Here is a 23258-nt window from a genome sequence, read left to right on the forward strand (position 1 = left end):
GCATATTTGCCCCTCTGTACAGCTGGGGAGGTGCAGAGTGCTCTGAAGGCCAAGCCCTGCCCTGAGGATGTGGGAATTAAAGACCTAATCCCCCTCAGTGTTTACATCTGTCACTGCACAGAAGGTAAACATGCTGTGTTCCAGCAGCTGTTGCACCTGCATCCACAGGCTCACCCTGGGTGGAAACAGAGCAAAGTTGGGCTAAAAGGAGACAGAATTCCTGTACTTATTACCCATGTTAATGCACTAAGTATAGATTCAGCTTCAGCAGATCAAAGTGCTCAGATGTTATTACTAACGCATTGTAATTATCTTTTGTCAGCAATCACCAAGAGCAAGGTCTGCCTTGTGCTCAAAGTCTGCTCCAAAGACCTTATGCTCTGAACAGATCTTTTCATGCTGTCAAGAGGGAGAACAATTCAGATATAGCTGGAGGCTGCCAAAGTACAGGAAGAAGCACTGCTAAGTTAAATGGTATCTCTCTAGAAGCTTTTTGTCTGCAGGTATTCAGCACAGTTCTTTTGTGTTTAGAAGGACAGATCAAGTACTAGCTGACCAAGAAATATTTTCAGTAAAATGTTACTTAACAGCTCCAGAACAATCCTTTAAGAACATAGATTTGTACCTTTTTATTTGAGTACTGCAATGTGACATGCTGCCATATGAGTTTCATGGTTTCCAGTCCATCACAAAGTTTCCAAATCTTTGTGATGGACTTGCTCATTTTTATGGCATTCACTTTCCATGTGTGGCCCTATTGCACCTATCTGTGGTTAAAACATTTAGTGAAGAGGAAACTTTATTGGAATAGTTTGAAGCTGTAGCTTTCATCCTGGCCACTGTTCACTATAGAGTTTGAGTTTCCTTATTTTTCCACAAAAAGGACCCACAAGTTCTACTGTATTGGCTATGAGAAATCATCCTTCTGCAATGAACATTTGCACATCTTGCTTTAATCAAGCCAAGCTCCAAAAACCACTTCGTAGCTCTTTTTCCTCTCACTTTTGAAATAAGTTTATCAAGTTTTAAAGGAAATGAGCAAACACATATGAGCACTGTTTTTAAGAAACAGCCTGATAGAAGTTATTTGGAATCAAACTTTGCAGGGATTTAAAAGCTAGTCAAACATGTCCAGGTCAATCTACCATAAAATTTAAATATACATTTGAGAAAATGTTTTCTCTCTTCCTGTCTGAAGACTGCCTGGGAGAGTTTAATATATTTTAAACCAACTCCTTGAATTTTGTCCCATCTTTTTTAGCACTAACTCATTTCACATATATGGGAATGGTCACCCCTATTTTCATGCATTCAGACACGTTTGTAACTGCAGGGTTGAGTACCAAGTCTACATACACTGGAAAACTTCTGGCTTGTATTTACTACTAATAAATCCTAAAACAGTATATTGTGAGCTTAACATGGTGTAGACATGAAGATTTCAAGAGCAGACAGAACTGTTAGTTTGCCATCAGATATTAGATATCCCCAACAGAACTCAGTTAATTTGCTTTGAAATAAAGGGGAGAGAGTGCTTAAAGCCAGAGCAGGAGACTGTAAGAAGCTTAATTATTGTCTCTTTCTTCCAGGCACAACCATTTGGGTTTAAACACCTCCAGGTTTAAGGTCTTAAGACTAAAATGATTTTGTAAAAGAATTAATTCAAGAACAGACTGGCTGTCCTGACTTCAGGCTACCATAGAAAGAGAGCAAAGCCTCTCAGGCAGGAGGGAATGTTACATTTCTTTGTCTCCAACATTGTAACCTTCTTAATTTTTCAAAAGGTTTTAATGACCAGGTTAAGTATTTGTGTTTCCAGTTCAGTTATTTCCAAACTAGTCAGGCATTTTGTATTTCTTTGTCCTCTCATCTGACCCACACTTTTGGCTCACTAGGAAGTTACTGGAAGAAATATTTTTCAGCCTTTAGCTCATGTAGCAAAGACAGACTGAGCTCCTGCAAATCTGGATTAAAAACCCACATCAAAGGTAATGGCCAAAATGGTCTATCAAGATAAAATATGCCTTTATCAGGGGGAAAAAAACTTATTAGTGGAAATTAAATATTAGAAATGCATTGAAAGTTATCTTGGAGAGCAGACCACAGAGCTTACTGATGGAAAACATGAACTGTCCACTTCCAAACTGTACCATTCCCTCTGCTAGTCCAGTACAGAACTCCAGGCACTGTGCTCTTGCACAGGCACAAGGGGAATGCCAAACTTTTTAACCTGAAGGTCCCAGACACCCTTGCAACAAGGGCCAGGCTGTGCTGCAGTGAATTAATGTGGTGGTTCCTCTCAGCTCCACCAGACTTGATTATTGCAGCCTTTCTGCTTCCATGTGCAATAGGTAACAAATGCTTCACTCCAGATGATGTGCAGCATCCCCACAGAAGCAGACCAGGCTGCTGGTGTCACATGTTATTACCCTAATCCTCTCACCATCCAGGAGCCAAGCAGCTGCCAACAAGCCCATGTTCAGCTCTCTGTGCAGAGCCCCACAGCAGACACAGTGCAGAGCTGCCTCATCTCCCACACTTCTTCTGCAAAGCAGGATTTGCACACAGAGCAGGAGCCACTTCGTGCACTACTTAGCATGGTGTGTCCTCCAGGCACACTTTGTCCTCTGAATTATCTCCAGTGCTAATTTATTGCAGCATTCAAAGCATCGTGCCTCCTGCAGTCCCTCCCACAGGAAGCTGGCTGACTCATTTTTCCACACACTCTATTTTCTTCTCCACAAGAGCCAAATGTTTAGGTCAAGAATAAACCACAAAAAAAAGGGAGGCTCGTGTTTAAGCACCTCCTAAAACAGCCCACAGCCACTTGTGAAGCTCTTTCTTTCATTCAAATAACAGACCTGGAAGTGTTACACCCAGGTAGAGTTACCCCCATGTGGCACCCAACTGCCCCTGCAGTTCCTAATCCTGTAAATTGATTTAGCCCAAGCTAATGGTTTTTGGCCTCAATCAGTTATCTGAACACTTACTAAAAGACAAGATGAAGGCCACCATTTTGCATTCATTCCCCTGAACTCTTTCCCAAAGCATTCAGATGCTTGCCTTGCACACTGGTTTTGATGTATCACCTAACCTTACAGGAAAGGAAAAAAAGAACATTGCCAGGAAAACCCCATCTAGTTTTTCACACTTTGCTTAGTGATGCAGCAAAAGTCAACCATCTTTGATAAAAGGATTTTTCAAGGACACTTGAAAATAAAAGAAAAAAAGTATCAGTACCTTTTCTCCATCTGTAGCCACATGGTCCTCCAGTCACCAGAAATACAGGAAGGAGCCAGAGTAATACAATGCAAACACTTTTCCTTCCAAAAACAAGAAATCCAGCTTCAGCCTGAGAAGAGCCATAGTTTGCAGATGTTTCCACCAAGGAACTAAATACCTCTATTCTTAATTCCACGTCAAGAAGCAGGTGCCAGAGCACTCCACCCTAAAATACAAAGCCCCAGGTGCTGCCTGCTCTCTCTTTCAGCCAGTTGGGCCTCTGCCTCTCAGGTGTGAGGCCTCAGAGTTGATTGGCATTAACCCATTGCCACCCACTGCACAACTAGGGCTTGTGGAGAGGAAACACATTCTTGGGGTTTTGTTATGGTAAAACTCAGGTAAATAGGAGTGAGGTTAAAGGACACACATTTGTTCCCTTTCCCTTCTGTAGGACAAGTGCATTTCCCACTTGTCCTACAGAAGGGAAAGGGAACAAATCTGCAGCAAAAATTTCTCACTTTCATGCAAGCAATAAAAGCTTGTATTCTTGTATTTCCAAAATGTCAAAACTGTGGAAGTAGTGCAGAGCTTAGCATAAGCTGCCATTGCTGCCCTTTGTCTCACAGAATCCTCTCAGAATAGGTTTAATGCTGCAGCCATGAGGCTTTTCCCATCACTAATGTGTCCCCAGCCTGATGCTTATAAAAGAGTCATAATTGTGCCTTTCCTCCATTACTGAGTCTCCTTGCTTTGGCAGTCCTTTGGACCGAGATCTCTGTTTTCCTTTTTTCTGGGGAGATTCATTTTGTGCAAAACTAACATTCTTTTGTTTACTGTTTTGTCCCCCTGCCCTGTTGTCAGTGTGGGGCCCCCACCCAATGGAGCAGGCCTGTAGCAGCCTGTTTCCTGCCAGAGGGAGAGCTCATCAGCCTGAAATCCCCCACAGCTGGACAGTAGCAGAGTGAAGGATGAAGTGAGGAGGAGGATTCAGCCCCACTCCCCATTTGGCAGGGATGGGGGCACTTCCCAGCTCTGATGTCCTGTGCTGCACTGGGGAGAAGCAGGAAGAGGTCTCTGGAGAAGGCCTAGCCAAATCCCCTCCTACTCCTCCTTCAACCACGAGGCTGTTGCTGTTTCACACACTTTTTACCTCAGCTGACACTGGCAGAAGGTGTTGTGCCCTTTCCTGAGTGCATTTTTCCAGAGGTGTGAATGACAGGCTCAGCCCTGCCCGCAGAGGGGCTGGGGTGGAACTCACCATGTCCACCCTGGGGCAGCCCCAGCCTCACCTCAGAGGGTCTCTCAGCCCCCCAGCAGTGCCTGGGCATCTGCAGCAAATAAATTCCACCCCTTGCCTCAGCAAAATGCTAATTTCATAATGGTCATTAAAGCATCCACTCACCACACACACTGCACAGCTCCACTGATGACATCAGTCCCAAAAAACCCTCCTCACACCACAAAGGAAATAGCACCATCAACAACCCCACCAGGATGGGCGATATCCACCCTCAGTACAGTTCCATCCTCTCCCTCACCACAAAAATCCCCATTGCTAATCCCAGGCAATGGTTGGTCTGAGCTTTGCCTTTTACTTTACTGGCCACTGTTTTAACTTCAAATTCCCCTAATAGTGTGTAATCTCCCTGTCTTTGTCTCAACCCACAAGCTTTCAAATCTTATTTTCTCGCCCATTGTTGAGAAGGGGGGCTGAGAGCAGCTGGGTGGGCATCTGGCCAGCCCACCAGGGTGCCACTGCTCTTCTCCACAGAGAATTCCTCAGGGAATCCCTCTGGGCACATCAATCAGCAAATACAAGCTGAAGGCCCCAAGAGGTGGTGAATACAAGCACTTATATTATGTAAGAACTTTTCCTGGATGGACTAACGTTTCAAATAAGAATTTGAAGTTGACCTGCATTCAAAGCTTTGCTAAAAATCTCTCAAAGATTCCCAAACCGAGCAACTTCCAGGTGTGCAAAATATTGATTGTGGCTTATGGTGCCAATGTGCCAAGGATTAGGAAACAGCCAATTTATTGGCATGGATCAAGTATCCCAGAAAACCAGGGTTCTTCCAGCACCAGGATGCTGGCTGCAGTGGCAAGACAGCAATCCCAATCTTCTGGGACTTCCCTCAGAAGCCAGATTAACAATTTTTTGTAAATTACTAATCTAAAGCAATTTGTTGTTGTTGTTGTTGTTTCCTGCTCTGGTTATGTTTTAGTAGCCAAATATATTTTCCTTCCAGAGAAGAGCTGGGAATCCAGGAACCTGCAGCCAGGGGAGGCAGCAATTAGTGGTTTGAAGTGTTAATGGGACCACAGTGGGAACTGGAAGTCCCTTGAACTCAGCTATTAGCAAATTAATAAAAGGGGTAACACGCTCTCCTGAGTGTTACAAATTTAGCACTAATTAGAACTTCTCTTTCTTAGCTATTTTAGGCAAGAAAATCTTCAATATCCTTTGTTAAATCTTAATCATCTTGTTTGTAGAAGTAAATCATATGGAAACATTGGTTTCTCCACCCAGCTACAGTCTATTTAACTTTTTCCATTCTCCTTTTCTTTGTGACATGACTTATAGCTAGATATTTTGTAATCAGTTAGCTTTATTTATCAACTCTTACCCCAGAGGAAGGTTTTCTTTGACTAGGACTAACCTACAGGCCATTAATTTGTCACAGTCCATCCCTGACTTCTCAAAGATCCCCCCTTCACAGGAACATCAGTGGTCCAATTTATTTATATTTGTTTTATGTATTTATTGCTCATACATTCCAGATGTTAAACCTCATGGAGTTCTTGTAACTGGCAAGCATCTCTTTCTGCCAGAGATATACACATGTAGATCTTTGTGTATTTTAACACTTGGGAATTAATCACGAGAGAAACTTAATCAAGTTTGCAATGATGAAAAGCCCTTAATTAGAGCAGAAGCCAAAATGTCCTCCTGCTCTTCTTGCACTGCCCAAATCTCATCGAAACCTTGCCTGAAGACCAGAAAACAAATCTCACAGTTGATTGGATATATCTAATTGTGAATTGATGTCTATGCTTTTGCAGATATGTTTCAAATCTTGCCTGGCGGCTGCGTTGGCCAATTTGCCCATACTGAGGAAATTAATTCATTTTTAACTACAGAGCAAAGCTGTGATGTTGGGCAATATATGTCTCCTTTCTGTAAAGAATATTACTTGTCTCTAGGAAAATCAGTGCATTGCTAAGTGATTGACAGAACCACAAAAGATTTAGCTTTTAATGTTTAGGAAACACTGATGGAGAAGAGAAAGCCCTACAGGCTGGCTGAGGCAGAACAAACTCACTTCCATTCAGCAAAAGCCATATTGAACATTAAAGAGGAAATGGAGATGGAAGGTTACATCTTCACTGAAACCACTAAGTAAAAAGAGCATGTTAGAAGTAATCAGTGGGAATCTCATGGTTTAAAACACACATGTACAGGTGCACGCCACCAGCAGTGCTGAGAGCTGAAGCAGACACTGTCTGAATATACACCATAAAGCCTGAGAAATACTGGACACTGTCAAGGTGGCCTTCATAAATTAATGCAAGCTGATGTTAAAATCTCTCCTTTACAATCAATTAGAAAGGTTAGTTTGGCAGCAGGATTAATAACCTCTGAAACAAATGTAGCATGACAAGGAAGATTCCATGACCGTTTCATGTCTAGAAAAACTGGATGAAGACTGTTTCTAGTTAGCCTGTGGAGGGAAACACAAAATACAGTCATTTCTGTTTACTTCTGCTAAACAGCTGGTCAGAGAGTACTTTCTGTACTGTGTGAGCCTAAAGCAAGTGTTGTTTTTGCTTTTCTCTACTGCATGAGGTAGTATGCAAGTGGTGTTCACTGAGGTGACACTGTGACATCCTGTCTGCCTTTAGGGCTCTAAATACTAACAGCAACTGAGTCCTTTTTTCCCTCCATGTGGGTTATAATTGTGGCAATAAGATGTGTGAACCTGTGAGCTGGGCAGCACATAGATAAATTCCAGATGATGATTTAATGCTGGTGAATACAAGTCTTACAGTCCTGCAAGCAGCCTGGTACTGGAGAGGACCTTTGAGGTCAATTCATTTCCCTTCTGTCACAGGCAGCCCTCTGAAAGAAGCTGCATGATAAAGTGACCCAGCTCCATTACAAAGTTAATTTTTTTGCCACCATTTCTACTACTGTAATGGTGCAGGAAGAGGAATCCTACAGCAGGTCCTTGAAAATGTAGAAATCTTCCTATTGCCAGCCTTAATATACTCTTATCCGGTTTATTCACATCTTTCTTTTCTGCCAAAATTGTGCTTCTGCTTAAATAGCGCTTCTCCCTTCTGTGTGCTCATCCGTGATGTATTTATAGGGAGTCCTCTCTCAGCATTCACTGCATGAGATAAAACAAGCCATCCTTTTTTTAGACTCCTTTCATATAACAGACTTTCCACAATCTGAATCATCCTTGCAGCTCATCCCTTCACCTGCTCCTGTCTGGGCATGGGGAGCAGAACGAGCAAGAGCAGCTATATATTCTCCTACCAGGGATTTTTACAATGCCATTAATACTGCCTTGTTTCCTTACTGCTCTGTTGTACATTTATATACTCTCTGTATGTAGAATTCTTCAAGCATATAAATTATGTTACACAGTGAGCTATCAAATACTGGTGTGTCATCTCCTCTGGGGCCACTTGTGCTCCTTGGGAGTGTGGTCAGCATCTTGCAGGCAAAATCCTTCAGTGCTTTTCATCTGGTGCTTTTTCATCCTTGATAGCTCCTGCAGAGTGTTTCAGCATGAAGATGTTTCAGCAGTCATTACAAAAGCAAGTGAATCATTCAGAAAAAGCACAATCCATCCATCTTCTTTAGTGTCACCAATTAATAGCTGCTCAGGATGCTTTGCAACCTATAGTTGCTTAAGGGAAGAAAAATAACCACCCCCTTCCTATAGTGCTGTGCTGTCATTATATTCTGTGCATCCTGCCCAAGCAAGGAAGCTTTATTAAATCCATTTGGCAATCTGCAAAGGGTTCTGATACGGGGCTTTAAAGAAGAGTGAAAAAACAGTATAAGAAGGGAACTAAAAACCAATTGGTAGACAAGATTATTTCTTTTCATTGGAACACACTTCTGTTTTTAGGAGCCAGTGGTCAGAGCCTGATTTGGTGGCCACACTTCTGTCTGCTGCTGCCCCTCCAAGCAAACAGTGCTGAGGCCACCAGTTTCCTCCACTTGATGGAGCTGGAACAGCCTTTTACTTCATGCTTCTGGTTTGGAATATTTTGCTGCAGACTGTGCAAAATAAGGGATCATTTTAAAAAGGGAGCAGTGTTGCCTTTGTGGGCAGCTCAGGCTGGGTCTGTGTGCTCATTGCTCCAGTCACAAGCTCCTAGAGCAGAGTCATTGCACCCTTTGGTGAAGCTCTGCCTTGGGCACTGTCAGAGCACCTGGAGAAAATCCAGACCCACATTTGCCAGACCTGAAGATGCATTCCCCAGCCTGCCCACAGCTGCTGGCTCCAATCCCTCCCTCCCATCTCACCTCCCTGTCTAAAGCAGTTTGGCTTTTGCCACTGGACATGCCCCAAGCAGGACAGCAATGCCACCTCTTGGGGGGAATCAGCTCAATCCCAGCCCCTGTGGCATAGTGCCAGCTCTGTGCCTAAGTGTAATGGAACCTGATGGAAGCTAATTAAAAAGAAAACTGTCCATTTTGCTGTCTCTTTAGGATTTAGTCATAAAAACCTTATGTTGTCTCACAAGCCTAAGCAAGTGTGTTCACATGTAAGAATCAGCCATAAAGCTGCCTGGAGAGGCCTTAACATGTCTAAGCTGTCATTTGTAAGGGCTGCCTCAAGCCTGGATCCTGCAGGTAGGAATGACCTTTCTGCTGTCCTCAAACCACCCTGCATAAGTGGGGCATCTCTGCTTCAAAATGGGAAAGAGGGACAAGCCCAGGGATCCTTCACTGACAGTCATGTGCATTGGATGTTTCTCCATCTGGCCTTGACAGGAGCTGGGAATCAAAGGCAAAGAGTACTTGTTATATTAGAGCTGTGCCAAAGATGTTCAGAGGTTAAGAGAGTGTAAATCTAATAGGAGTGTTTCCTGGTCTTCTCCTCAACCCCAGCTAGGCTACAATTTTTAAGGCAAAGTGAATTTCCTTTAGGACACAGGAGTCATCATGTTTTTTTGCAGTGAAAAAAATTATGGGCTGTGTCCTCTTGGCTGCCCCAAGGGAAAAATCAACATGGTTTAAATGGCAGCTCTCCCCAGTGTCCGTCCAGGATGAGATTTTCACTCACCCAAACTCTGCAAAATTCAGAGTTTCTGCAGAAACTGGGCTTGTGCAGAAGGTGTATCTGGGTGGGGTTCCCTGGGCAGGAGGAGAGGGCTGCTTTTGGGGTAACTCCAGCTGGTGTCTCCTTGCAGGCGTCGGAGGTGGAGCGGCAGCTCTCCCTGCAGGTCCACACCCTCCGGGAGGACTTTCGGGAGAAGAATTCCTCCAGCAGCCAGCACATCGTGCGGCTGGAGAGCCTCCAGGCCGAGGTGAGTCACCTGCCTCCCTCCTGCAGAAAGCAGCCAGGGCTCTTGGAGCTTGTGTAATGACCCTCTCTGAGCTGGGCAAACACAGTCAGCCAGTGGAGCCAGCAGAGGGATGGCAGCACTGTGGCACAGGACTCCCCCAGCAAGGATTGCTCCATGGTGTTCTGGCTGGGCTGGCTCAGGGCACCTTCCAGTGCTGCCTTTGCCACAGCGTTCCTGCAAAATGAATGGATGAGAAGGATCTTCCAGGAGCCAAACTATGGCTGTGCTCCTGCAGGGCTGCTGTCCAGTACAGACTAAACTCTGGTAGGAATGGTGGGAAGGTCTGCAAGGGTTTTTTTCCTCTGTTGCTCATGCTTGCAAAGAAAGCAGCAATCCTCTCTTGCCTCTGAGCCATGCACTTGGGAAAGCAAGGAGCCCCTGCCTGTTTTAACTCAGGTACATTTGCAGGAATGAGACAACTTCCTTCCTTTCCCCTTCCCTGACAGGCTCACTGGGGATCACATAGACAGGTAGAAGATGGGTAGAAGATGTCCAACTCTACTACCCAACCACTTCTTTTATTTAAAAGCTGTCTGGAAAAGCTTTTCCTAAAATCTCTCGATTTCTTTTCTCCCGCTCCCACCTGCTCCTTGCTGGTCCCTCGCCTTTTCTTCCCTTCCCCTTGGTGTGGAGCAGCAAGTCCTTGAAGTAAGTATGGAGGCTTGGAAAGGGTTTGCCTGCACATCCATTGCTGTCACCATGCATGCCTGTCACCATGCATGCCACACCTTGTCTCCTCACCTCCTTCCTGTCTCTTGCTTTCCAAACCCTTTCCCCCTGTGCCTTTCCCATGGTCCAGGGCTCATGGCAGAGCGGTGTTTTTTATGTTGTATTGTTATTTACAGCATATTCATTACTCTGCCTACCAAATATGAAATCTTGATACAATCTCTCCATTAAACCTCTTATTTTTCTTTTTTCAACCCATGCAAATCATGGTGGTGGTGGGCAGAGACATCTCAGAAACCATTAGTCACCTCAGAGCAGCTTTCCAATACCTCCAGCAGCCTTTACTCTGCAGAAATAGCAAGTCCACATACTTGGCTGATACTCCTTTGTGCAGCCAGATCTTTCCAGCAACCCAGAAAGCAGCAAAGAGACAAGGTCCCAAAGAGGGTTAAACAGTAGGAATTTGCTGAATTTGTCTACGCTCCATGAACTGAAAGGAGGCCATAAGGAATATTTAGGGTTATGCCGGACTGGTGGATGGCTGGCATACCAGACCCCAGAGATCCTGTGTGTACTAATGTGGGGAAAAGCTCCTTCTTCTTGGTTAAACAGAAGTGACCTTGGCTAGTGCTGATTCATCCCTTGCACTGTTCCCAGCTAACTGAGTCATGGAGGGTTTGTTTGGCAAACTGTCCCTTGCCTGAAATCACTGCCCTTGACAATTAAAAGAAATGAACCAATTTTGGAGGCAACCGATCACTGGGAGGCTAAAAATAAGCATGGCACAGAAAAGAGTCTACACAATTGAAAAGACAGAAAAATCCCTGGTGAGGACCTGATGAACACACACCAATTAAGAACAGCAATGGGCAGTGCTGTGGCACAGCCCTGCAGGGAGCAGGATCCCACAGACTCACCCTGTATCATGCTGGCTCACCCTGTGATCTCCAGCACCCATACAGGAGAAAATGCCACCATCAGGACCAGCCAAAAAAGTAACCAGTTCTTCCCAGTCTTTTGAATATTCAGGTTCAAGGGGTGGGCAGGGGTGGTCTCCAGTTAATATTGATTTCAAGGAATATGCCTTGCATATTCCTGCCAGTGCACACCCAGCCAGCCCCTTTGGAGCAGGCCCTGCAGCCTGGGAAAGGAGTTGGTTCCTTTCAGAGCTTTCCTAAGCTTTAAACCACACACAGAGGTAGTTTCTGTCATACAGGTACAGAACACCTGTGTACATCCTTCTGCTTGTTGCTGTTTCATTTCTCTCCTGGGAATGTGGTGTTTCTCCTCTCTGCTCCCTGCAAAGTCTGACAGGGCCTCTCTTTGCCCTGCAGATCAAGATGCTGACGGACAGGAAGCGGGAGCTGGAGCATCGCCTCAGTGCCATGATGGAGGAGAACGACCTGCTCCAGGGAACTGTGGAGGAGCTGCAGGACCGAGTGCTCATCCTGGAGAGACAAAGCCATGACAAGGACCTGCAGGTGAGGAGGCAGCAGTGAGACAGGGAGGGGATGGGGAGATGCAGTAAAAGTCATGATTTGGGGTAAAATTGGCCACAAACTGGGAGACAGGACAACTAGAGGAATGAAATGGCTCATGCAAGAATGGCAGCAAGCAAGGTCCGGGGTGTTCCCCATGAAGACAGGTAACAGGAACATCAACGAGGCATCTTGACAGCAAAGAGCAGCTTAGGAGGGAGATCTGAGCAAGGAAGTGGGGCAGGGTACTGGGGAAATAAGGTAAATGCAAAAAGAATCAGAGGACTCTGGTTACAGTTCATTTTATTTAATTTGTAGAATTGGCTTCAAAAGGGCCTTCTCTAGATCCAGAGAAGCCCCTCTTGATCTCTGCTGTTCCAGAGTGCTGTCACTGACCTCTTAGATCCCAGTGCTCAGGTGGTTTCCCAACAATCTCCATGGTGTTCACAGCCATGAATCACCAAATGTCACTCCCCAGAAAACGAGCTTGGCCCCTCTGAGGCTTAGGGCAGAGCAAGGTTTTTCCATTTCACTTCTGTGGGTTACCAAGCACTGAATCCTCAGTTCTGTAAAACAACCCTGAGTAATTCTTCCTTTTTTAAATATATATTTGTATATGTTTTTAAAAAACATGTAGATAGCACTTTCTCTTTGGATCCACTTCCTGCTGTGTTGTTTTCAGCAATTTTTTTTACCTGAGTCCCAACTTCTTCACAATGTTCTCCATTTTAGTGCTGATTAATCTGCTATTTTTATCTTTCTGGATATTCTGGATTCTAAACAGTGCCTAATGACACTTAGAGATTATTAGGCTCCAATAAACAGCAATACCAGCCAAGAGTACTTTCCTCCTGGCTGGAAACCCTGTTTTGTGTCACTCATTCCTCCCTCCCAGCTCCCTCACAAAACAAGAGATTGATCCAGTCCATATTGCGTCCATTAATATTCTTCTGTTTCCTTGCTTTTCTTCCCAAGCTGCACCAAAGCCAGCTGGAGCTCCAGGAGGTGAGGCTGTCCTACCGACAGCTACAGGGCAAGGTGGAGGAGCTCAGCGAGGAGAAAAGTCTCCAAAACCTCAACACAACCAGCACATCCCTGCTCTCTGAGATAGAGCAGAGCATGGAGGCAGAGGAGCTGGAGCAAGAACGAGAACAGGTATTTGCCCTCCAGCCTCTGGGGAAGCCCACAGGCCACTGTGACCAGAGCAAAAGGGAGTTTAATGCATTTGATCTGGATTTGGAGCTGAAAATTGGGATTGGGGTTTGGCATCAACACCCTTTGACCATATGAAAGTAAACCTCTGCATCCATTTCCAAATCAATGTGGCAAATATTTGTGAGTGCTGGAAATCCCACACTGCACTTTGTGACCATGTTCACAGGGGTCCAAGGATGAGGGAAGAGATGAGGATCTGACTCCATGTTTCAGAAGGCTTGATTTATTATTTTTTGATATATATTATATTAAAACTATGCTAAAAGAATAGAGGAAAGGATTTCATCAGAAGGCTAGCTAAGAATAGAAAAAGAAGGAATGATAATAAAGGCTTGTGGCTCAGACAGAGTCCAAGCCAACTGACTGTGATTGGCCATTAATTAGAAACAACCACATGAGACCAATCCCAGATGCACCTGTTGCATTCCACAGCAGCAGATAACCATTGTTTACATTTTGTTCCTGAGGCCTCTCAGCTTCTCAGGAGAAAAAATCCTAAGGAAAGGATTTTTCAGAAAAGATGTCTGTGACAGCACTTGGCCATGGAGGGAGGCTCTCTACAGCCCTGACAGCCCAGGCTAATGGCAGGCTCTGTTGTTGCAGCTGAGGCTGCAGCTCTGGGAGGCGTACTGCCAGGTGAGGTACCTGTGCTCCCACCTACGGGGCAACGACAGCGCCGACTCGGCCGTGTCCACCGACTCCTCCATGGACGAGTCCTCAGAAACCTCCTCAGCCAAAGACGTCCCTGCCGGGAGCCTGCGCGCCGCGCTCAGCGAGCTCAAGAGACTCATCCAGAACGTGCTGGATGGGGCAGACTCCACGGTAAGGTGGTGGCACAGAGAGGCCTTGCCTTGGGCACATCTCCTGGCCCAGAGCTTGCTGCAGATGCTGCTGGGTCCTGAAGGTCCTGGTGTCTCTCTGTGGCACAGGGCACAGCCCACTCTTTGTGTCTCAAATGGTCAGCCAAGAGCCAAGCACGCAGGGTTTCAGCCTGAAGTGCTCAGACCACCTGAAGTTTCAAGCTCGTACAGCTGTCATTGGTCTGGGAGGCATTCTGGAAAATTAATAAAAGTAGGCTTACTTTGAGATTTCCAGTAAGTTAGAGTTTCATTGTGGAAATATTGCAGGTTGCCTTACACATCACGGTTCGGTTATTTCCTTTGGGATTTTCTTAACCTTGCTTTATTAGCAATAGTATCACAAAAACATCATAAGCCCTATGTTGGAAGGTTCTGTCCTTGTGAATTGTCATTGGTAAAAATGTCTTGGCAGGAGCTGCCAAACTCAAATCCATGACAGGTTAAGGGTTTTGCTGGCACAAGATGATGTCTGTAGGATGTGGTCCCCAGGCTGTTGAGCAAAGGGGGTGGCACGGAGGAACCAGTCATCATCTACAGAAGTGCAGAATTACAAGCAAACACCTCACTTTTTGTTGTGGCTCAAATCAGGCCTGGTCCCATTCCCTACAAGCTGTTTGCATTGCCATTAGGGCTTATTTGGGGTGTTGTGTTGAGGAAAACAGTGTAGCCCCTGCAGGGGGCTGTGAGGGAGTACTCACCCTCCTCACCTAAGTACCTATAGGCAGAGTATAGAGATGAAGTTGTATTTGTTAAATAAAACAGAGTGTCCTGTAAAACGTCCACAAACAGAGACTGTAGCCATGTGGGCTACCAAATGGGCAGTAGGTCTCTGTAAATTTGGTTTATGCCAAGCTCTGCATGCTCTTTGCAGCATGTGTGGAAGCACTACCCTTGGTTGAGAACCCTTGGTTGTGGAGGTGTATGGAAACAAAAAGCTCTACCAAAGTCACATTCACGTTTTCTTTTTCATTGTTCAGCATCCTCATCCCAAACTGGTACCAAATTAATACAATTGCCTTTTTTAAAGTGAAATCTGAGCAAGAGGTTTCTCTCCCGCTCTCAGAGCTCTCGGCGAAGCGACGACGACACCTTAGAGGAACAGATCAGGAGAACCAGTGAGGATTCACGAGCCCTGAGGGAATTAATGGAGGGAGAACGGGGGAAACTGAGGCAGAGTTTGGAGGAGCTGCAGCGACTGCACAGCCAGGTTAGCAACTCCCACACTTTACATGTGGTCTTGTAACAGCAGTGTTCATCCTCCAAGACATGCCTTCCATCAAAGAGACCAACATGATAAATAACCCAGGAAGATTTAGGCCAAAATGGTTGGATGAGGGAGATTTGTTAAACCAAATGCAGAGGATTTAAGCATTTAGGATGAAAATTTCTGACAAATTGGCTGGGGCCCATCTGAAGCATCATCTCAAGCAGCCAAACTTCCTATAGGCCTTTCTCCCAGACCCAGACTGCTTTTTAGCCAGTCTCTGTTACTTAAATTCTTCTCAACAGAAGATCTCAAAGTATGAGGCTTCTTGATATGGGGTACTGGAAACCTGAAGGTATCCAGGCTGATCTGAATTGCTGCACTGAGCCCTTGTGAGGGGTATGTGCACTATTCCATGGATATAAAGGTGTTGTTGTTATCAGACTTCTAAAGTCCATACCTCTTTGGTGTATTTTCATGGCTGCAGATCTTCACTGACTCCTTCTTCTGCATGCTGTTCTCTCTCAGGTCAAGGCTCCTCCAAGGCTCTCCCTGACCGCTATCCCACCCCCCCTTTTATCCCAGTCACCTTCATTGGTCACAGCTGCAGCCCAGTTAAGGACATCGCAGCTGCAGCCCATCACGGGCAACTGGGACCTCTGGGGCAAAGCCTCTATACAGATATTCTAATACAATACATTTCCTCTACTATATAAAGGTGCTCCTCTGCTGAGCAGCACCTTTATATCCATGGAATGGTGCACATAACCCTCACAGGGGGGTATGTGCAGCAATTCAGGTCAGCCTGAATTGACCTCTTTCACAGCAGTATCACAAACCCTCAGAAAAGCACTCCCAGAGAATCCTAATTGTGGCCAGGCTGGCACCAGGCAGCACCCCAGGGACCAGCTGAAGCAACCTCAACAGCAAGGAATGGTCCAGCCCCAACACCAACTCCATACCTGAGCACAGAATCCCACTGCACCCCACCCAGCATCATCTGTGTCTGAGACCCTGTGCCAAGAGCAGGATATGGACACAGGCATCCAAAGAGGTGCTTGGCAGTCCTTGTCTTTGTGGGACAAGACTCCAGATGCTGGAGAGGATCTGGAGGCTGCAGCAGAAGCAGCAGCAACTGCACTGGAGCATGGAATGGGATTAATGTCCTTGACTGGTCTTCCCAGCAGTGCTGTATCACCCTTTGGAGAATAAATAGGAAAACACACCTCTGTTCAGAAAGTCAGCACAACCAGGGATCTGACAGCCTGTAGGGCTGTGGGAGCTCCCACCAAAGGGAAAAGAGTGAGAGCATCATTAAACACCCTGGCAGTGGTGGCTGCACTTGTGCAAGGGTGGGAAATGTCCTGCTTCCACAGCAGCTGATCAGGGCAGAGTGTGGGAGAGGAGCAGCCCTGCAGCCCTTCCTTCCCTAGGACTGCTCCTCTCAGCAGTGTGGCCACCACAAGAGACACTTTTGAGGGTCCAGCCTTCTGCCCCCAGTGAGACATGAGCCAGCCACTGCCCTGCTGTGCTGCTGCAGTCCTGTGCACCACACACAGCTTCCCTTGCCCTTAAACACACCTGAGATGGAGGAGACAAGGGCTCGACCTCTGCAACCTGGCAGTGCTGACAGAGACCTTTAGAGATTTATTCACAGATTTTATTGTCTGATCTCCCCAAACTCTCCAGCCAGGAGGGACCAGAAAACCAGCCCTGATTGCAAGCCTGGAACCCTGGGTCTGCTTTTAGGGGTCCCCAGCTGCCAAAGCTTTGAATATTTAGTAAGCAAAGGGAGGACTGCAGTTCTGTTTTCTTCTCACACCTCTGTGTGATGTGGAGAAAGATGAGGCGTAGCTACAAATGCAGCAGCCATTACTCTCAGAGAGGAACTCCAGCCTCCCACAGCCAGTACATGTCTCCCACAGCTTTGCCTGTTATCCAGCCTCACACTTGCTGCAGGTTAATCATTATTCTCACCACCTGTTAAAGAGGCAACATCGTCTTCTGTTCAGTGCTACAGAAAATTGATGCATGTGGAAATCTGGTCCAGCCAGGGGAAGCAGTGCTCTGCTGCCTCCTCATCCCTCTGTTCTGGCACTGGTATTGATACAATCAAAGGGGAGCTGCTTCTAAATGGCTTTTAGGATCTTGTGGCATCACACACACATTCATTGCTCCTGCCCAACAGCACAGTGAGCAAGTGGAGACAGGAGCCATCCTCTTCTCTGTCTACACTGAGAAGCTATTTCACACCTTCTGCCTGTTTGTTTCCTCCCATTCTTACCTGAAGCCCAGACAGAACCAATTAAAATCCCAAACCTATCCCCAAACAGCAGGTTTTGGGCCTCTGGATCCTCTGTCCCCTGGGATTTCTGTAGAAGTGCTCAGCATCTTTTACATCACCCCATCACCACTGCTCTGTGTCACAGCATTGCTCTGAGGTGCTCCCCATGCAGGGCTGAGGGAGGGGACAGGGGAGCTGTGCCCTGGCACAGCTGGCAGCCCTGGCACAGCTCCCTGGTTCCCTGGCAGCCCCAGCACAGCCCCCCAGTCCCGTGGGGAGTCTCTGCACACACAGGGTGCAGTCACACCCTCCTCCCCCCGGCCCAGCCGTGCCTCACTAACAGCAGATCCTCCCACACCCTGGATGTGATCAGCCCTTTTTGACTGTCTGCCCTCTATTTAAAGATTTCTTTGAAGATTCAAGCACTACTGAGCTGCATTTAGAGGCAGGAGGTGGGTCAAGTGCTGGAAGGGTTTCCAGGTGGTGGAGTAGTGTAACAGAGCATGTGTGCCCTAGACAAAGAAATTAAATGTGTATGAAATATTGTGAAGCTGTGCTAATGCAATCCTTGCATGATTTCACACCCTATTAACTCACTCTGCACAGGACCAAAACCATAGATCATTTCTCAGACTATTAAAGACTCCAGACATATTTTAAAGTCTAATTAAAATTGTAAGATGTGCCAGTAACACCTTCCATGGTATGAAAGAGAATTTTCACATCCTTTGTCTACAGCTTCATATTACTTCAGAAGATGTAAGGGTCCCTTCAAAAATATTATTTGCTGGTAAATTATGTTAGCAATAATTTAGCCCTGGAAAGATCAGAATTATAACAAGCAGACTCAAAGGATGTGTACAAACAGCTTGGAGAGGGACAACCTTTTAGCACTGATGCAGTAGTGTCAGCAAAGTCACAGGTGGGTCCTGCCCTGCCCAGCTTTCAGTGCTGTTTCTGCATGTTACTGAGGCCACCCTGGTGACACATCTTGCCCAGGTGAGCGTCCCAGAGTCACTCAGCGCCTTTCATGGAGGGTGGCACCAGCCCTAACAGCCCCACTCAGCAGACGCAGCTTTTTCTATGACAGGGGATCTCTCAACCTGCAGGTTCGCCCATGTGGCTTTGCCCCCACACACTTGTACATTTTCCTGAGCAGCCCCGGGTTTCACAGCCTCCCTCTGCCCACAGGTGACGCTGCTGAGTGTGGAGATGACGACGCTGAAGGAGGAGCGGGACCGGCTGCGCGGCGCTGCCGAGGACAAGGAGGCGAGCGAACGGCTCCTGCAGGCCATCAGGGACCGCGACGAGGCCATCGCCAAGTGAGTGCCACCAGCGGCCAGAGCCAGCCTGGGCGGCACCTGAGGAGTGCCATGGCAGGAGATGCCTCTGGAGTGGCTTTCTCCTGCTCTCCACAGCAGCTCTGACAAAGTGCTGGTGCTGGGAAATGCTGCCAGGAGCCTGGGAGCAGGGCAGGAGATGCTAAAGGCAGAGCTGCCCCATGGCTGGACTGAGGGCATTTAGGAGCGTTCTGTGAGCCGTGTTTGTGCCATCCCTAGTGCTGGTGTGAGTCACAGTGAGGAGGAGAGGACTTCAGGAAGCTAAATGCAAACACTAGGTCTGCCCTATTTGTCACATTTTTCTTCCTTTACTGTTCCAGAGAAACAGCCCTGCTTTTCTGACCATCCCCATTACAGCCTGCCTGGGCTTCTTCCCCAAGCCATTCCTGTTCCAGGGTCTTTTTTTGCATCTCCAGTCCTGTAATTCTCTGGTTCTCCTTTTGGGATTCTCCCACTGCTTTGGCTCTTTATTTTGCCCATCATCCTTACAGATCCATGCAGTTCTGCTCCCCCATACCCCAAATCCTCCTTCCTCAGCTCTTGGGCTTGCCAAAATGCCCTGAGGAGAGGGACAGACACCTTTACCCCTCTGTGCTCTGCTAGAAAGGATTCTCTGATAATCCTGGTGGGCCAGGACACCACCAGTCCATCTTCTTAGGGGAAAAGCCCTGGACAAGAGGAGGAGCAGGAGAGGGTTGCACCTCTGAGGGTGCAGGAGCTAAATCAGCCTTCACCATCCCTTTTTGTAAGTGGCTGGATCGCCTGTGCTGCCCCTGCTGGGCTAGCTGGCCACCAGAGTGCCGCGGCTGTGCTCTGGAACACCTCCATCTATTGGCAAGGAGCAGGAGCATCCCAGCTGCGACGTTCCGGTGCCTGTGGGTTGCTGGCTCTGCCGTGGCTATGGCAACACTGCCATCAATCCTGGAAACATCCACCCAGCAGCGGGGAAGCGAACAAAAGGCTGTTCAGGTGCTCGGAGCACTGCCCGCAGTGGAAGGGCACAGCTTCTCCACTTCCCTGTGACCCTGCTGGGCAAAGCAGCAATATTTGGGGCTGGCTGGGCTGTCCTGCAGTGCAGGAGCTGTGGGAATGAGGCACGAGTGAGGGGGATTAAGGAGCAGAGAGTGGCAGCAAGGGAGAGCAGACAGGAGCATCTTGTCACTGAAGTGAAAACATCCAGACCGAGTGGGCTGGTTCTGCCTGGGGAGGCTCGTGATTTTCTTCCCACCTCACAGCCCAAGGGTTAAGTTGCTTTTGTTCAACCCATCCCCCCCAAAAATCCCTAAGTCTGAACAGAAATAAAATCACTGCCCGAGGCAGACATCTGGTGTGGAAAATTTTTGCTTGAAGCTGAAGTTTGGCAACATGGGAAGCAATAGGAAAATAGGATCCTTTCAGAGGAAGTGTTAAGCAACCAGTACCTGGAATATGAGAACTGGAAGTGTTAAGCAACCTTGGAATATTTGTGTTTATATTCTAATACCTGGAATATAAACACAAATTCCCAAATTGCTCTTCTACAAGGGAGCTCTTACGAGACAAGGAATGAGCTGCAGTTAATAAGATGCAATTATTTCTCTCGAAAATGTTTGCAAGGAAAGATGGTTCAAGTCATGTTACACTTTCCTATCACACAGCAGTTAATTGAAAACTTCAGCTTTGTGCTCACCTGTGTGCTCCCAGCAGGATGAGCAGCATTTCCCAGCTTGGGCAGCTTAGGAAATTGCTCCATCCTGAAGGACAATTCCTTTCCACATGCAAGGAGCAGCTGGAACATCTCAGCCACTGAGCATCTGGGGCTCTTTGGGTAACCTTGTCCATGGCATGACATGCTCAATGGCCACCAAATGTCTGGGAAGAAATGCAGCAGAGGTGTTCCCAAGGGCTGGGACAACTCCACTGAAATTGGGAGCTTTCCTTAAAGCCTAACAATTAATTCAAATAATTTTGACAGGTTTTCATTCTTAAAAAGTATATGCTGTAATAAGCTCTCATCTTTCATTCCTTCCTTCGATCCTTCCTTCAATCAAGTCCCAAGTGAAAGCAGAATTGTGCTCTTTAAGAGATTTTTATGTTTGTTTTATATTGCAATTTATTGATCAAGCAATCAGACATGAGTCATTTGATTTTTAGCACATATCATTTGTTTTCTATGCATGTAAATGGAAGAAAAATAGAAAACATTTGAATATAGATCCTACCTTGTTCTAGATCTCCATGTTATTGGCAAATCTTGCACATTATCCAGGCACACTATTACCTTACACAGCAGTGTATCTGATTTTTTTTCAGTATTCTTCACAGTGTGCTTATCAGAAATCTGCTGGTTTTAAGGTAAAGATATCAAAAGTTCTTCACTCAGATTAATAGATTGTTCAGAATACAACAGAGATGAACATCTTAGGATGTGGGGACTTGCCAGTGAAAGACATAAATTGTAGATTTGTTTAGATATGCCTGACTCTTTGTTTAGAAAGAAGGAGGTGCCATGTCTGGATTTCTGTCCCTGCAGGAAGAACGCGGTGGAGGTGGAGCTGACCAAGTGCAAGATCGACATGATGTCCCTCAACAGCCAACTCCTGGATGCCATCCAGCAGAAGGTGAACCTCTCGCAGCAGCTGGAGGCCTGGCAGGTGAGACATGAGCCCACTGTCCCCCCTCCCTGTGGCTGTGTCCTGTTCTCTGCCTGAGCACCCATGGATTGGGTGTTTGGGGGTTTTGGCTCTGCAGGAGGTGTGGGGGGTGCTGCCCCTCCCTGCTCCCACCCTTTTGGCTGTGAGCAGTGAATTCTACAGCTCTAAACTCCTTTAAAATGGAGAGCAGACTGTGCCTCACATGGGAAATGTGCACGTTGCTCTGCCCTGGGGTGGGGAGGGGTCCATGCAGGAGGTGTCCCCAGGCAGGCACACCCTGGTACACGTGGGCACAGCATGTCTGTGCATTTCCATGATGGAGCAGAAAGGTGGGAGAACGAGGTTGTGCTGATTGTTGCTGCACTGTTTGCATAAACTCTGAAGATCCATCAAGAAGGAGAAGCTAAAATTCCAGTTCTTCAGCAAGGTGAAAAAACAAAGTCATGGCAGTTCCACAGCTGCCCTGGAGATGCTCTGCTTGGGGTCAGTGGGGAAAATCCTTGTGAGCAGACAAAGCTGCCTCCTCCCAAAAGCAGCACCAAGGGAGGGCTACTTCAACAGAAAATAGAGCAGACTCAAGAGCAAAGGTCTGTGCCATTTATAGTGATTTGTTGCAGACCATGCAAGCCCCCAGCTCTACTAAGAACCAGCCTGACCAGTAGAAACCTTTCCCGTACAACCTCGCTCCTGTTTCAACTCCACTGTGTTTTCGTTTCTCTCTCTCTCTCTTTTTGTTTTTTTTTTTCCCTTTTCTTTTCTTCTTTCTTTTCTTTTTCCTGCTTACAGTTTGCTTCCTCAGGGCTTTTTACTATCTGGCTCCTTTGGTTTCTGATCTAGTGGCCTTTCTCAGTTCCTGTACCAACAGCTTTAGTCGTACACCCCTCCTGCCTTTGAGGTGAGCTCCCCACACCCACCATCCCCTCTCCATCTGCTGCCACCATCACCCACATCCTTCTGTGCCCTCACCATCATCTGGCAAGAGGGGCCAGTGGGGGTCTCCATCACCCACCAATATTCTGCCCACACCCCCCATCCCAGCAGCAGCCAAGGGCAGCATCCTGCACCCCATGGTGAGGCTTCACCAAGGTCCATGGGCAAAGCCAGGCTGAGGTGCACATTTTATTAACCCTCTCTATCCACATATTTAGTATCTGGAAAGTTTCTTGAAAGACAGGCTGGGATTTTACTTCTCAGCCTCATTGTCCAGGTGACACTCTGCTCTGCACAGGAGCTGTCTGGATCCAAGTTCAGTCTGGATGGGTGCTATAAAGTTAGGCCTACTTAGTGCTAGAATAAACCCAGCTTAGGGGCTTAGAACAGGTCCTGTTGCAGTAACACAGCAACCCCAGACCTGCTCCCATCAGCTCTGTGAGCTGAGGCTCAGGCCACTTCATGGCAGTAAGTTGTCTCTAACATACTGACCTGAGGTGTTGCTACACAGCAACAAAAAGGTTTCCAGCCACCTCATGTCCCCTCAACAGCAGCTCAGCCACAGAGGCACAAAACAAGTGGGGAGATTTATGTATTTTGGGGACTATTTTGCAAAGGAGTTTGCAGAAAAGTTTCTGATAAAATAGGATAAAAGTCTCTGCTTTAGCTGGGCATAATTGGACTCTTTAATCTGGTAACATTTTGCTTTTGCTCACTTCTAGTCTGCATTTCACCAAGGGCTGTCAACAAGATGACAGTGTTCTCTAAGGACATAATCATACAGGCTGCAAAATAGGATTCATGCAAAAAATCCTCCCTATCCAAGTGCTTT

At 46.7% G+C, this 23258-nt stretch overlaps 1 protein-coding gene across 3 annotated transcripts in view; it reads left to right on the top strand.

Annotated features, from left to right (window-relative positions):
• Window positions 1–23258, top strand: part of BICDL1 (BICD family like cargo adaptor 1) — a 49694-nt gene that overhangs the window by 20650 nt on the left and 5786 nt on the right. The window contains exons 3-10 of one of the 3 annotated variants that reach the window (XR_013184687.1): window positions 9658–9774; window positions 11817–11963; window positions 12936–13115; window positions 13779–13997; window positions 15099–15242; window positions 18715–18845; window positions 21376–21496; window positions 22283–22391. Coding sequence is in view for 2 of the 3 variants with exons in the window: in XM_054645553.2 (XP_054501528.1) it covers window positions 9658–9774; window positions 10450–10461; window positions 11817–11963; window positions 12936–13115; window positions 13779–13997; window positions 15099–15242; window positions 18715–18845; window positions 21376–21496 (1071 nt within the window). In the remaining variant the exon portion in view is untranslated. Of the gene's footprint in view, window positions 1–9657; window positions 9775–10449; window positions 10462–11816; window positions 11964–12935; window positions 13116–13778; window positions 13998–15098; window positions 15243–18714; window positions 18846–21375; window positions 21497–22282; window positions 22392–23258 lie in introns of all 3 variants that reach the window. The other 2 variants (XM_054645553.2, XM_077188059.1) reach the window with 2 other exon arrangements.

Source organism: Agelaius phoeniceus, chromosome 18 (assembly GCF_051311805.1).
Source record: "Agelaius phoeniceus isolate bAgePho1 chromosome 18, bAgePho1.hap1, whole genome shotgun sequence".
NCBI lineage: Eukaryota > Metazoa > Chordata > Aves > Passeriformes > Icteridae > Agelaius > Agelaius phoeniceus.